Genomic DNA, 15,205 nt, shown 5'->3' on the forward strand with positions numbered 1-15,205 from the left:
ATAGATACTTTCCTCTTTGACCAAGCCCTTAACATTTTTTAAGTTCCACTTGAAAAATAAAGTGAAGTAGAAAAGGAGGTGCTACCTCCCAGCAATTTTGTTGAAAAGTTGGTGAATGTGGCAAGAATCATCCAAGTGAATAAACCTACTCTAAGCATGCAACTGTAAATTGAAAGAAAATAATGTTGAGAAGGCACTTGCTCTACTAGTCAGAGCAACTGTAGTTTTATGGGGTTTTCATGAGCAGCCCTAGGAAGTCTCTCTCTTTTGAGGAATTTATTAAGACGGTGAGCTGGCAGAACCGTTAGCACACTGAGCAAAATGCTTAGTGGAATATTGTCTGTCTTTATGTTCTGAGTTCAAATTCTGCCGAGGTCAACTTTGCCTTTCATCCATTCAGGGTTGATAAATTAATTCCGTGAAACACTGGGGTTGATGTAAACCTCAGGCCTTGTGCCTTTAGTAGAAATTATCATTATATAAGATGTGACTTGGATCATGAAAAATAAGTTCCCCTATCTCTTTGTTTTCATATTACATGATGGTTGTAAAAGAACATCACCATCATACAAGTGGTGTTGTTCATTTCCAATTTTCTGCAGAAACACATCTGGCTTTGAGGGAAATATTACCTTATTTGAAAACAGGTGAGTGGTTGGGACTGGAAGGGCACCTGGCGAAGGAAACTCTGCTTCAATGAATTTTGTATGCGCTATGCAAGGACGGAGAAAGTAGACATTAAAATGATGATGTTGTCAATGAATTGTGTCTCAATGAAGGTTTTGGTTACTATATTTAGCAAGTCAAATGACTATGTAGCAAACTCATAAGAGGTGGAGAGAGAACGTAAGTTCGTTTTGCCTGAACATGAGAAATTATTGATTTCTCATTGGTTAAAAATTACTGCCCATATACGAATTCTGAACTTCGTTGAAGAAGTTGTTCACGGGGTTACGGTTCTATGATTCGTGTATGAGTAGTTATAAAAACCCTGATTTTCGGCAAACTCTCCAGTGATCGTTGGATGCCACTCAAATCCACGACACTCACCCTCTTGAGTATCGGCTAATATTTATGCCATGTTCAATACTCAAATCCGACAATATTTAATTGTTGTGAACTCTTATAGCTAGAACGAAAGATTAGTTAGTATAAAATTTAAGTTGTAATTCTCTACGACGAAATGACTTTTACTTCTCGTTTCTTTCAACTTGTTGAATTTATTTCTGTATATTAATGAAACTGTATTTTTTTATGTGTAACGGTCAAAAAAATGTAATCTATATCTTCAACATACATGTACGTATGAACGTGCGTTCATACGTACAACTACATAAGGCTGATTTATGGTCTGCGATTTTTGATACACTGTTACTCATTACAATTGAGTCTCAAGGAAGGAAAGAGAGATGGTGTCTACTATGTTCTGATTTCTTTTTTCTTTATATTTGCGACTTTGTGCTGTACCTTATTGAATTCAATCAAGTGAGGTTTTAATACTATCTGGGTGAAACAACCTCTTTGATCTCAGTGAATAAATGAAAGCAATGTTCTCTTTGTCATTTATAATAGAATGCACCCAGTACACTCTGTACCATAAAAAGACGGTTAGTGGTGTTGCTAAGTTGTCCAGCTGTAGAAAACATGCCCAAAACAGAACTTGTGAGCAAGATATCCCTGACCCACCTAGGTTGGCAAGTAGCTTTGCACAAAAACTGAGTTGGACCCTGATGACTCATCCAACCTATTGTCATCATTTAATATCTGTTTTCCTATGTACAGAAAAATAAACATAAAAGAATGATGGTGATATCCTAGTGCTAGACCCAATGTTGGTGGAGGCGCAATGGCCCAGTGGTTAGGGCAGTGGACTCGCAGTCATAAGATCACGGTTTCGATTCCCAGACCAGGCGTTGTGAGTGTTTATTGAGCAAAAACACCTAAAGCTCCACGAGGCTCCGGCAGGTGGGGGTGGCGAACCCTGCTGTACTCTTCCACCACAACTTTCTCTCACTCTTACTTCCTGTTTCTGTTGTACCTGTATTTCAAAGGGTCAGCCTTGTCACATTGTGTCACATTGAATATCCCCGAGAACTATGTTAATGGAACACGTGTCTGTGGAGTGCTCAGCCACTTGCATGTTAATTTCACAAGCAGGCTGTTCCGTTGATCGGATCAACCGGAACCCTCGAAGTCGTAAGCGACGGAGTGCCAACAAGATACAATGTTGTGTCTTCAGATATAATAACATCTAATCCTTTATCATTTAAACTGATAAGATCTGGCCTGTCATATCTTACCTTACAATATCATACTAAAACTCAACAATCACATCATTGAAATCTTGAAGCTATGAAATATTGCATAAATAATTCAAACTGACATGAATAAATAAGCATTGCATTTGACAGACTAATCTGAATGCTAAAGGGTTAATATAATGATATAGCTAAGAAATTCTTGAGCAAACGCAGCCTTGTAAGTTGACTTTTTCTTAGAGTTTAGCCATTTTACCATTCATTTTAATGATAGTGTTTATAGGTGAAGGCATAGCTTTGTGATTAAGAAGCTTGCTTCTCAACTATGTAGTCTTGGGTTCAGTCTCGCTTCACAGCAGCTTGGGCAGGTGTTTTCTTGTATAGCCCTGGGTTAACCAAAACCTTGTGAGTGGATTTGGTAGTTGGAAAAACTGAAAGAAGCCCATTATATATATATATATATATATATATATATAATGGGCTTCTTTCTCCTTTCATATATATATATACACACACACACACATATATATACATACATATACACACACATATATACACACACACACACACATATGCTTGTGTGTGTCCATGTCTAGACATGATGGCTGCAAATGTTGTAAATGGGCATCATCATACAAGTGAGGTTACTCATTTCCAGTCTTCCATGAAAAACATATCTGGCCATGAGGAAATATTACCTTGCTTGGAAACCGGTGAGAGTTGGTGACAGGAAGAGCACCCTGCCATAGAAAAATCTGCCTCAACAAATTTCTGTCTGACTTGTGTAGGCATAAAAAAAGGGTCCATTAAATGGTGATGATGTTTTGTAGCATAGTTACAGAGCCTCAGAATTTTGTGGGGAGCACAATTGATTAACATCTGCCTAAAAGGATAACAGACTAAGTTAAACCCTACTGAGAGTAGAAACCAGAACATGAAGAGCTATGAATAAATACCTAAAGGTATTTTTGTTCACTCTACTATTTCTGCCTCACCCCTACCCTTCAGATCCTACTAAGATCAATGAACTATGTAACAGCTGTCAGTTTAATGCTTATTTCTTACAAGGCCACAGTGACTTTTTAGGTTAAAAAGTGCATTCCACTGAATTAACCATTCACTGCATCTCACCTTTTCCCTTTATCCCAAGCACAAAGGTGAATTGGTTTGCAGTAAGATTTGAAACTCAGAACACAAAAGGGGCGCAACTAAATACTGAATTTTCGTCCAATACTGTCTTGTTTCTTTCTCACCTTGTTTTGTTAATTTGACACGAAGCTCACTTTGTGGTTTCAGGTTCTGTCCCACTCAGTGACACCTTGGGCAGATTGTCCTTTACTGTAGCCCAGAGTTAACCAATCCATTGTGAGTGAACTTGGTAGACAGAGACTATGTGAAAGCCTGTCGTGTGTGTGTGTGTATGTCTTTATGCTGTTTGTCTTCCACCCACTATCACTGCTTTACAACTAGTGTTGGTTTGTTTACATCCCCCCCCCCCATAATGTTGCAGTTTGCCAAATGACATCAACGTAATAAGTACCAGGCTTAAAAAAATATAAGTATTGAGATTGATCTGTTTGACTAAAACACTTCAGGGTGGTGCTCAAGCATGGCCACAGTCCAATGACTGAAATAAGTTAAACCTAAAGGATAAAAAGTATACGTAAATCTGACTCCTGATTTCTATTTTCTTATTTCAGGATAACCAAGTGATCGGCATTGGGAGCGGGTCTACTATTGCTTATGCTGTGGAAAGACTTGGTAAGTCTAATTGTTTAGTTGATGTTCTTCACAAAACCATGTGAGTGGATTTGGCAGACAATAACTGAAAGAAGTCCTTTCTATCTGTCTGTCTGTCTGTCTGTCTATTTATCTTTCTGTATATATATATATATATATATATATATATATATATATATATAAAAATTTAAGGAATGGAGTAAACGCATGTTATAACTGCATACTTTATTCCGACATATGTTTCGAAAAATTACAATTTATGCGATCCATAGGAATTGTCGATGTTAAAAATGTAAACTTCTCCTCAGGGAATGTATGGGAACCATCTTAAACAGAATACATTATGACCGAGTATAACTATAGTTGGAGAAGGTTATAACGTAATTCATTTGAAAAATCCGTTGGAGATTAGGACGCTACCAGATAGTATGTTGGACAAGAAGGGAAGAAAAGAAAAAAGAAAAAAAGAGAAAGAAAATTTTTATATATATATATATGTGTGTGTTCGTATGTATATATGAGTGAGTTTTGACGTGGCTATGTATATAAATATACATACATGAACCTATGGGAGTAAATGTGGATTTGTTTGTGTGTATTTATGAGTATACACGTAAGTATAAATGATTATATACACTCATCTCAATATTTTTGTAGAAACACAAGATTAAACCCATTTATAATGACTTTTTATTACATAACATTCCTCTCCAATTTTTATCGGATTTATATCAGCCTATCTTCTCCTAACTCTACACTCTGAATTTTCTTTCTCTTTTTTTCTTTTTTCTTTTCTTTTTTTCTTCCCTTCTTGTCCAACGTACTATCTGGTAGCATCCTAATCTCCAACGGATTTTTCAAATGAATTACGTTATAACCTTCTCCAACTATAGTTATCATACTTGGTCATAATGTCTTCCGTTTAAGATGGTTCCCATACATTCCCTGAGGAGAAGTTTACATTTTTAACATCGACGATTCCTATGGATCGCATAAATTGTAATTCTTCGAAACATATGTCGGAATAAAGTATGCAGTTATAACATGCGTTTACTCCATTCCTTAAATTTTTATATATACTCAAATACCCAAAATATCAAGGAGTTTCTGCCTCACTAACAGGAATTACACTACAGTTATTTTGTGATCTTTGCTACCTTGGTTTCTATTAACCCATTTATTCTATCCGAATTATTATTTATTAGGATAAAATAAATACATATAATTAAATATATATATATATATATATATATATATATATATATATATATATATATATATATATATCTGTCTATATATCTTTTTATCTATGTATCTGTCTATATATCTATCTTTTTATCTCTATCTATATATCTATATATCTGTCTATATATCTATCTGTCTGCCTATTTATCTTTCTGTCTGTCTGTCTATTTATCTGTGTCTTTCTGTCTGTGTGTCTGTTTGAATAATGTTTTTTCATCTCTTTCACATTTCCATTTTTATCAACAACCATTGCCAACAGATGAAACAGTATTCTGGTGTTTCATAGCTCCCTACTCTTACTCTCACCCATAGGAATTTTATTTTTGGCCGTAACTTTTATATTTTCTATCCAATTTTAATGAAATTTGAGATGTAGGTAAATTTTGTGGTGTGGGAGACGGTAAAGGTGTTTACTTAATTCAAAAGGGCTTGAAAAGGGCACAAATACAAATAAGCATTTCCTTAGAGACATTCTTATCGATTTTGTAGAAATTTTACACATGATAACAGTTCATGTCCATTAGTTGACGCCAGCATGTAGAGTTGACAAAAAGAAAATCAATAATTGTGTATGAGCAGGGTATTTTAAGAAATGAATAGGCTTTTTGTATGCAATTACCCATAGGATTAATATTTTATGTTGTAACTTTTACAGAATTCATCCGATTTTGATGAAACTTAACATTTAGGTAAAGTTTATGTATGTATATTTATATATGTGTATACATGTATGTATATCTATGTATATATATATGTATGTATGTGTGTATGTATTTGCGTGGCACCTTGGACAAGTGTCTTCTGCTATAGCCTCGGGCTGACCAAAGTCTTGTGAGTGGATTTGGTAGACGGAAACTGAAAGAAGCCCGTCATATATATATATATATATATATATATATATATATATATATATATATATATATATATATATATATTTATATACATACATATTTATATATTTGTGTGTCTATGTCGTCGTCCCCCCACAAAAAAAAAAGCATTGTTTGACAACCAATGGTGGTGTGTTTACATCTCCGTAACCTAGCGGTTCGGCAGAAGAGACCAGTAGTATATGTACTAGGCTTATAAAGTCCTGGGGACAATTTTTTCGACAAATGGCAGTGCTCCAGCACGGCCGCATTCAAGTGACTGAAACAAGGGAAAGAAAAATATACATATGTAGTTGTCTCCCTCTTGTCAGCCTGGATGAAAAGCATTACAGTTGTGATCATTGCATTTTTTTTATTTAAGAATAATGGAACTTGAGCTATTAACTGCAACCTTACATTTTAAAGATAAAAGCATATGATTAATTGATATTTTGTCAGTCATATTATGTGTCCACTGATGGCAGTGATGGACTGTATTCTTTGATTGTAGTTGTTTGTTGTCTTGTGCTTGAAAATTGTCTTTGCCAGACATCCCATTGCAGCTGTGGGTAATGAGATACAATAAAGTATGTTGGTCCTTGAGCCTCATTTCTTGTCTCGTTCCATGATCTCAACACTATATCTTAATTTTGAGAAGAATGCTGTGTTTTTTCTCTATATCATATGTGAGGCATTGATCACTTAGGTAGTGTTTTATACTTATGACTCCCTGAAGGTTATGTAGTTCTTGGAAACATACCAACACCTTAGTAATCCAACACTCTTGACTTTCATTTTCATTCCTGCAACCCATACAGATGTTAAATAATGATGGTGGTTGTGGCGTAACAACTAGATTTTTATCTTGTAAATGATATAGTCTTCCTGTGTGTAGGTGCTCTTAAAATATTTTTGTGATCTCATGATCTAAAACAGTAAGAAAAATATACTCAAATTATTTATGAAGCACATTTAACCCTTTTAGCATTCAGATTACTCTGTCAAATGTAATGCTTATTTATCCCCATTGTTTTGAATAAATTGTGCATTATCTTGTAGCTTCAAGATTTTGTTGTTGATGATGTCATTATTTTTATTTGGTATGACATAGTCAAGGTATTAGAAGCCAGATGTGGCTGGTTTGAACAAAGAAACAGATAAAATATTTGAGCCAAATATTGCTGCTTTCAAGGTAAATTTGAATGAAGTTATCTAAGCAAAAGAGGTTAATGGTAGAGAATTACATGTTTACATAATGTCGAATATTAGAATGTCTTAATGTTTGTTTATAGAGTTGCTTCATTCTCCCCTCTTTGCTGCTATTATTGTCCTCTGAGTCTATTGTTTCTTCATTTACAGCTCAACGTGTGGAGGAAGAAAAGCTGACAGTCAAATGTGTACCAACGTCTTTCCAGGTTAAATTGCTTCTACCTCAGTATCAATAATAACACCGTTTATTTATTTATTTATTTTTTTTAACTATTATCAACCACGTATTACTTACTGTATATACTTTGTGTATTTGCTGTGAGTTATCTTGCCTATGGTGGAGGCGCAATGGCCCAGTGGTTAGGGCAGCGGACTCGCAATCATAGGATCACGGTTTCGATTCCCAGACCGGGCGTTGTGAGTGTTTATTGAGCAAAAACACCTAAAAGTTCCAGGAGGCTCCGGCAGGGAATGGTGGCAAACCCTGCTGTACTCTTTCACCACAACTTTCTCTCAGTGCCTGTATTTCAAAGGGCCAGCCTTGTCACACTGTGTCACGCTGAATATCCCCAAGAACTACATTAAGGGTACACATGTCTGTGGAGTGCTCAGCCACTTGCACGTTAATTTCACGAGCAGGCTGTTCCGTTGATTGGATCAACTGGAACCCTCGACGTCGTAAGTGACGGAGTGCCAACAACAACAAAAATCTTGCCTATGATTTTCAGGTGTTTTAACAGTTGGTGCTTTGAGAGAGTATTCTCCACCTCACCAAATCACAGCCTACTGGTAAATACACAAAGCATATACATTAAGTGTATGTGGCTGATAATGTTCATTACACTAGCACCGTTTCTATTTCATATTTGACTTTATTTATTTTAGTATAAAATCTATATTAGCTCCATATGTGGTGGAGGTGAAATAATTGATTGGATAAAATATTGGACAACCAACATGCAGGTTACAAATTCAAATCCACTGCAAGTATTTTGTTATGCTTCTGGACAGCTCATTTCATTTTATTTTCTGTTGTCACTGTCAAGCTGGCTAACAGGAATAGATACCTGAATGTTGGAAACAAATCACTAAGGCTGATTACCAGTTGATGCAGTATACATCTAGATCATGAAAAGCCAACCAATCGATCCTTTGACTTTCATGTATCAAAAATATTCATATTTACTCCCTTTACTTATAAAATTAATCTAAGAGAGTTACAAGCAGCTGAGTTGATAGAATACCAGCATATGGTTCTCTTTTATCTTTTTTCTTTTACTTGTTTCAGTCATTAGACTGCAGCCATGCTAGGAACATACAAACACAGACATAAAGACACACATGCATGCATGCACACATAAACTCTCACACACACACACACACACACACATATTACAGGCTTCTTTCAGATTCCGTCTACCAAATCCCATACAGTGGGAATGAACCCAGAACCATGCAGTTGTAAAGCAAGCTTCTTATTGCACAGTCATGCCTGCACCTATTAAAGAAATAATGATTCCGATTTTGTCAATAGTAATGTACTAGGTCACTGGAGGAGATAATTAGCATTACTCGCTAGCTCTATTCATATAGCTTTAATTAGGTATCACTAAGAGCTGCAGTAGACCTTTGTGAGCTCTAAGAACACTAATGAGTATTTTGTTATGATTTAATGCTTGACTTAAATCATCCCATGCAAGTGGGGGAGAGGTTATTGAAGAACCTGTTTTGCATGTCCTTTGAAAATAAATAGATTGTGGAGTATTAATGCTTTTATTGCTCATTATATTTTAGAACTATTCTGTTATTTTATTTTATAGTATGAACAAGTTGAAAGGTGTTTCAGGTCAAATTATCTATAGAAAATGAAAAATAAATATTGTAGTGGGGAGATATTAAGGCAGTGAGCTGGCAGGATTGTTAGCAGCATTTTGTCTGTCTCTATGTTCTGAGTTCAAATTCTGCCATAGTTGACTTTGACTTACAACATTTCAAACTCAATGAAATAAATACCACTTGAGCACTGGGTTCAATCTAATCGACTTATCCCTTCCTCTGAAATTGCTGGCCTTTTTGCCAAAAGTAGAAACCAATATAATAGTGAGATGTAGATTCAACTGTAGTCTGTTGATTAAACATTTGTGTGTATATGTGTGAGTGTGTAAGCAAGAAGAATCACTTCTGATCTTAACGTTAGTGATAGAGTAGAATACCCCCCCCCACACACACACACACACACAAGCCCTTCATCACCCTTAAAGACTTTAAAGACAGTTTTAACAGAAACCCTAAATGTAGATTGATGAACCCAACTGAAACAGAAATAAGTATAATTAGCAAAAATATCCTAGATTCAGTTGTAGATAAATTAAGTAGGGCCTTAAATTTACACCTTTGGAGCAATAGTGAGTTGTTTATAAACTGGTTTAAAATCATTAGAGGTAAGAACAACTGTAAATTAACACAGTTTGACAGTAGATTTTTACCTGTCTGTATTCAGACTTATATTCCTTAGAACACTAAATTTTGCCAGGAAATACATACCTATTGGTGACCCCGTCGAAATCATTTTACATGCCAAGAAAGCTCTACCCTTTTTTGAAGAATCAACCTGGGTCAAAAAGAATGGAGACCCTTATTTGATGTGTCAATGGGTGCACATGATGAGGCAGAATTGTGCATGCTTGTAGGCATCTATATTTTATGCAGCTTAGCTCAATCTCCTTCATTAAATGCTGGATTATATAAGAATGATGGCCTGATAGGCACATGAGATATGAAGGGGCTTGAACTTGACAACCTCTGGAAGAATCTTATTGCATTCTTCTAAAGAATGGGCTTTAGAATTACTATACGAGGTTTGATCAATAGGTATCTGCACTGTTGCCATAGTAATGAAGTTAGAGCATGCAGAATGAAACCACTTGACAAAGATTGACCTTGAACTCTGCTGTGCATGTGCACTAAGTTTTATCATTCTAGTTCACTTCCACTGTTTACAGCAGTTCTTGGAAGGAACATGTGTAGCGTGTGATCGTCACATTGACCATGACAGAGAAAGTTGTCATGGTGATACCTGCTCAAAGGCCTATGCAAAATTGCAGAAAGTGTATGGGGAGCAGTGTATGAGTGGTCGAGACATTTCCATGATGGCCGAAAAATGTTGATATTGACAAATGATCTGAGAGACCTGCACCCAGCAGAACTGAGAAAAACGTTGTATATATGTGTATAGCTGCAAGGGGAAATTGTCGAATCATGATCTATGAGTTATCAGAAGATGTGCAGATTAGTTACAGTTTAGTTCAGTCCATTAGCACTGAAGATTTGGGTATGAGATGCGTAGCTGCCAAGTTTGTGCCAAAAATGCTTTCTTATTTCTTTATTGCCCACAAGGGCTTTACTCTCGTTCGACACAGCAGCTGCAGGCTGGAAGAGGCCTCATGAAAAGCCCCACACCAGATGGCTGGACATGATTGGGGAAGATCTCCAGAGACTCAACATCACCTTGGAGGATGCAGAGGGGCTGGCATGGGACCGGCAGCAACGGAGAGCACTGGTGGACCTGGTCAGCTCTGCGCATGATGACATTTCTGGGACCACAAACCTGGGATGACTGCAGCACTATGAAGCAAGCAAGCATTCACATCATATTCAACTGAATTATCTTTCTTAAAGGCAGCATGATATTCCTATCAGCACAAGCTTGTTTATATACATTTTACCAAACAAGGACAGACAAAGGGATTAAGTCGATTACATCGACCCCAGTGTGTAATTGGTACTTAATTTATCGACCCCGAAAGGATGAAAGGCAAAGTCGACTACGGCAGAATTTGAACTCAGAACGTAACGGCAGACGAAATACGGCTAAGCATTTCGCCCAGCGTGTTAACGTTTCTGCCAGCTCGCTGCCTTGTCAAAACTGCTTTCTACTGCTTTCTGCTTTGGTCAGTAGAAAGCCAAAACTGCTTTCTACTGACCAAAAAGACACCTGGGTATCAGTTGCACAAGATCTTCTTGATTGTGTCAAATGTTTTGAAAACTTTGTGTAGGCCTCTGAGCAGGTATCGCCAAGCTTTTGGCGAAATTTGATGCAGACTCTCTGCTCAAATTTCTCTGTCATGGTCAATCACACACTACACACCTTCCTTCCAAGCACTGTTGTAAACAGCAGAAGTGAACTAGAATGTTAAAACTTAGTGCGCTTGCATGACAGAGTTCAAGGTCAATTTGTGCCAAGCAGCTTCATTCTGCGTGCTTTAGCTTCATTACTATGGCAATAGTAAAAATAACTTTCTCATTATTAGACTAGGCTCTCGAACGAATCAGCATAAAATTTTGATGGAAGATTATAACTTAGCCCACTTTAGAACTGTAAGCTTATGTCATAGAACCTGAGGCTGTCTCAGGCAGATAGGTATCAAAAAGCTTAAAAAGTTGGGAACACAGTGGTTTTCCCTTTTTTTATTCTTGTCACATGAATAATCTTTGTATCAGCATGTTTTTGTGGTTAATTAGCATTATCAATAAAATTACAATAAAGTGACTCGTAAAACGAAAATTGTACAAAACCTTATTGTTTTATTTAACACATTTTATGTATCTTTTATCTTAATTTCAGTCTCGCCAACTAATTATGCAAGCAAATTTACCACTTAGTGATTTGGAGAGAACACCTGAGGTAATATTTGATATTTTAAATGCATGTTAGATTTGAGCTTTGAACTTTCATCATCATCATTTTAACATCCACTTTCCCATGCTAGTATGGGTCAGACAGAATTTGTTGAGGATTCTTTTCCTGTCACCAATCCTTACCTGCTTGCAAGTAAGATAACATGTCCCTTTGACCAAAAAGGACTCTATCTGCATGACAGTGACACTTGTTTTTAACTATCAAGGAGACAATAACACATGCACACACATACATACACACATATATCTTGGGCTCCTTTCCATTTCCATCTACTACATCCACTTAAAAGGCTCTGGTCAGCCTTGGGTTATAGTGGAGGATACTTGCCTATGGTACTATGAAACCAAAACCATGTTGTTGGGAAGCAAGCATTTTACCACACAGCCATACCTGCACCTATGAATGATTATTGGGGAGGAAAGAACAAAAGGACTAACAAAGGCCAACTTTTGATGATGTTGACCTTTTCAGTGGTTCTTATATGCTATACTTGTGGAGGCGCAATGGCCCAGTGGTTAGGGCAACGGATTCGCGGTCATAGGATCGCGGTTTCGATTCCCAGACCGGGCGTTGTGAGTGTTATTGAGCGAAAACACTTAAAGTTCCACGAGGCTCCGGCAGGGGATGGTGGCGAACCCTGCTGTACTCTTCCACCACAACTTTCTCTCACTCTTACTTCCTGTTTCTGTTGTGCCTGTAATTCAAAGGGTCAGCCTTGTCACATTGTGTCATGCTAAATATCCCCGAGAACTACATTAAGGGTACATGTGTCTGTGGAGTGCTCAGCCACTTACATGTTAATTTCACGAGCAGGCTGTTCCGTTGATCGGATCAACTGGAACCCTCGTCGTCGTAAGCGACGGAGTGCCAACACACGCATAGATGAAATTATGAATGGAAGGATTGGTATTTAGTATATTACTGTTGTGGAGGCACATGGCTTAGTGGTTAGAGCAGCAGACTCGGGATCGCGGGTTCAAATCTCAGACCGGGCGATGTGTGTGTTTATGAGCGAAAAACATAAACTCCACGTGGCTCCGGCAGAAGGTAATGGCGAACTTCTGGCTCTTTCGCCACAACTTTCTTCCACTCTTTCCTCCTACACCTAGTAGTTCACCTGCGATGGACCGGCGTCCAGTCTGCGAAAATTTTTTCCCACGAGAGTTCCGGACCCCAGTTATGAACTCATTTGCATGCAACCAACCAGAGCTCAACTATCAAACTAATTTATGAGTGCATAACAAGTGATGGGCGATAAGATAAGGTTACTTGGGTAAGGAATGACCATGCCACTTTTCTCTTCTGAGAATGCTTGTTGTTCTTACCGTGGAATCTGCCTTATATTTATGTACATGTGTGTGTGTACCCATGTTTTAATATTGTGTGATTGTAAACAAGTGTCACCATCATACAAGCAATGATGTTTACATTCTTCGTTGGTTTGGAGACAAAAGTATCTAGCTGCAGGAACTTGCTTCAACAAATTCCATTTGACCCATGCAAGTATGTGGGAATGTAGATGCTAAGCAATGTTGGTAGTGGTGGCAGTGGTGGTGGTTCTTCTCCATCTTTCCTTCCTTCCTTTCTTCCCCTCCAACCTCACTGAAAGCAAGTGTCTTAACCAGTGCTGTGATTGGTCAATGAGCAAAATGATATTTAGACTAGTTGCATTGACACTGTTGTTGTATGTTCTTTCTTAATTAATCTCGAACTTGTGTCAGTTCTAGATGATACTTGATATTTATTAGTCAATGTTGTTGTGGACGTAGATGAAAGCAGCTACCACCCATCCTGTGACCCAGCTTTGTTGGCTACTTGTTCTTGCTCATATACTGCACTAGATGAAACCAACACAAGCTCGTTTATATACATTTTACCATCTGACAATCCTCCTCCTCCACGGCACCATCATCATCATATCTGTCTTTCATGCTGGCATGGATTGGATGGTTTGACATGGGCAGGAATAAGATTCCAGAGGACCAATGTTTTTTTTTTGGGGGGGGGGACTATTTGTCTGAGCCCTGAGTAAAGTAGGTTGGACACAACATGAGTGAAGGTTAGAGGGATAAGTGAAATTGGAATACCTGGAGGAGGCACTAGACCAGCCAATTCCAAGGAACATAGTTCATTATAGTAGCAAAAGTTGTTGAATGATTGATGACTGCACACCACCACATTTCTAACTTGGTTTAAATTTCCTTGTTTGTTCTCTTATATATATGTGTGCGTCTGGCTATTGAAAAAATTTCTTGCTTGGAAATAGGTGAGTGTTGGTGACAGGAACGGCATCCAGCCATAGGAAATCCACTTCACCAAATTTCATCTGATCTGTGTGAGTTGGGAAACATGGATGTTATGGTGGTGATGTGTATATTATAAAAACACACAAATGTCAAGATAAAAGTTATCGTTATTAATGTTAATACTCTGGGAATTAGAAATATCTTCAACGTGTAAATCCTTCAGAAAGAAAGAAAGAACAGAACAAAGGAGTAAAAAAGAAGAAGGAAAAGCTGGGAAAAGGGTGTGGAAACATTCTGAATCATTTCAGTGACATTTTGAAATCATCTGGATGTGACATTGAAGAAAGTAATTTAATTCATAGAAGAATGGGAGTGGAGATAGAATGTGACCATAATTTTAGTGCATGGGTATATTATGTGTCAGCATGCAAAAGGTGTTCAAGTGTGTGTGTGTATACATACATACATATGTATTTATATATGTCTACATATGTATTTATATGTATGTGTATGTATGTATATGCATGTATGTATATATATACATATATATACATATAGGAAGAGCATCCAGCTGTAGAAACTCTGCCAAATCAGACTGGAGCCTGGTGTTGCCATCCGGTTTCACCAGTCCTCAGTCAAATCGTCCAACCCATGCTAGCATGGAAAGCGGACGTTAAACAATGATGATGATGATATATATACCCCTTCAGGTAGATGGCCCTGCTCAGTATGCAGTAAAGGAGTAGGTAGTAACTCTATAAGATGTACCCGGTGCAAGCTATGGACACATAAGAGGTGCAGCAATATCAAAGGCAGATTAACTACAAAGTTAGTCTTTGTATGTGGCAGATGTTCAGGTGCAATAAACACTGTAAACAAACAGGAAACGACTTCTATCTCATTCCAGGGAGAAAAACTAGAGGTAGTTGATAGCTTCCG

The 15,205-nt window shown here is 37.4% G+C and overlaps 1 protein-coding gene across 3 annotated transcripts in view; it reads left to right on the plus strand.

The window, feature by feature from the left end:
* The window catches only part of LOC106878906 (ribose-5-phosphate isomerase), a 206,431-nt gene that overhangs the window by 162,194 nt on the left and 29,032 nt on the right, over nt 1–15,205 (plus strand). For all 3 annotated transcript variants that reach the window (XM_089365889.1, XM_089365888.1, XM_014928254.3), the window contains 3 exons: nt 3,959–4,019; nt 7,472–7,527; nt 11,946–12,005. In XM_089365889.1, coding sequence (XP_089222015.1) covers nt 3,959–4,019; nt 7,472–7,527; nt 11,946–12,005 — 177 coding nt within the window. The remainder of the gene's footprint in view (nt 1–3,958; nt 4,020–7,471; nt 7,528–11,945; nt 12,006–15,205) is intronic.

The sequence above is a fragment of the Octopus bimaculoides genome, chromosome 18, assembly GCF_046866305.1.
Source record: "Octopus bimaculoides isolate indiv1 chromosome 18, ASM4686630v1, whole genome shotgun sequence".
NCBI lineage: Eukaryota > Metazoa > Mollusca > Cephalopoda > Octopoda > Octopodidae > Octopus > Octopus bimaculoides.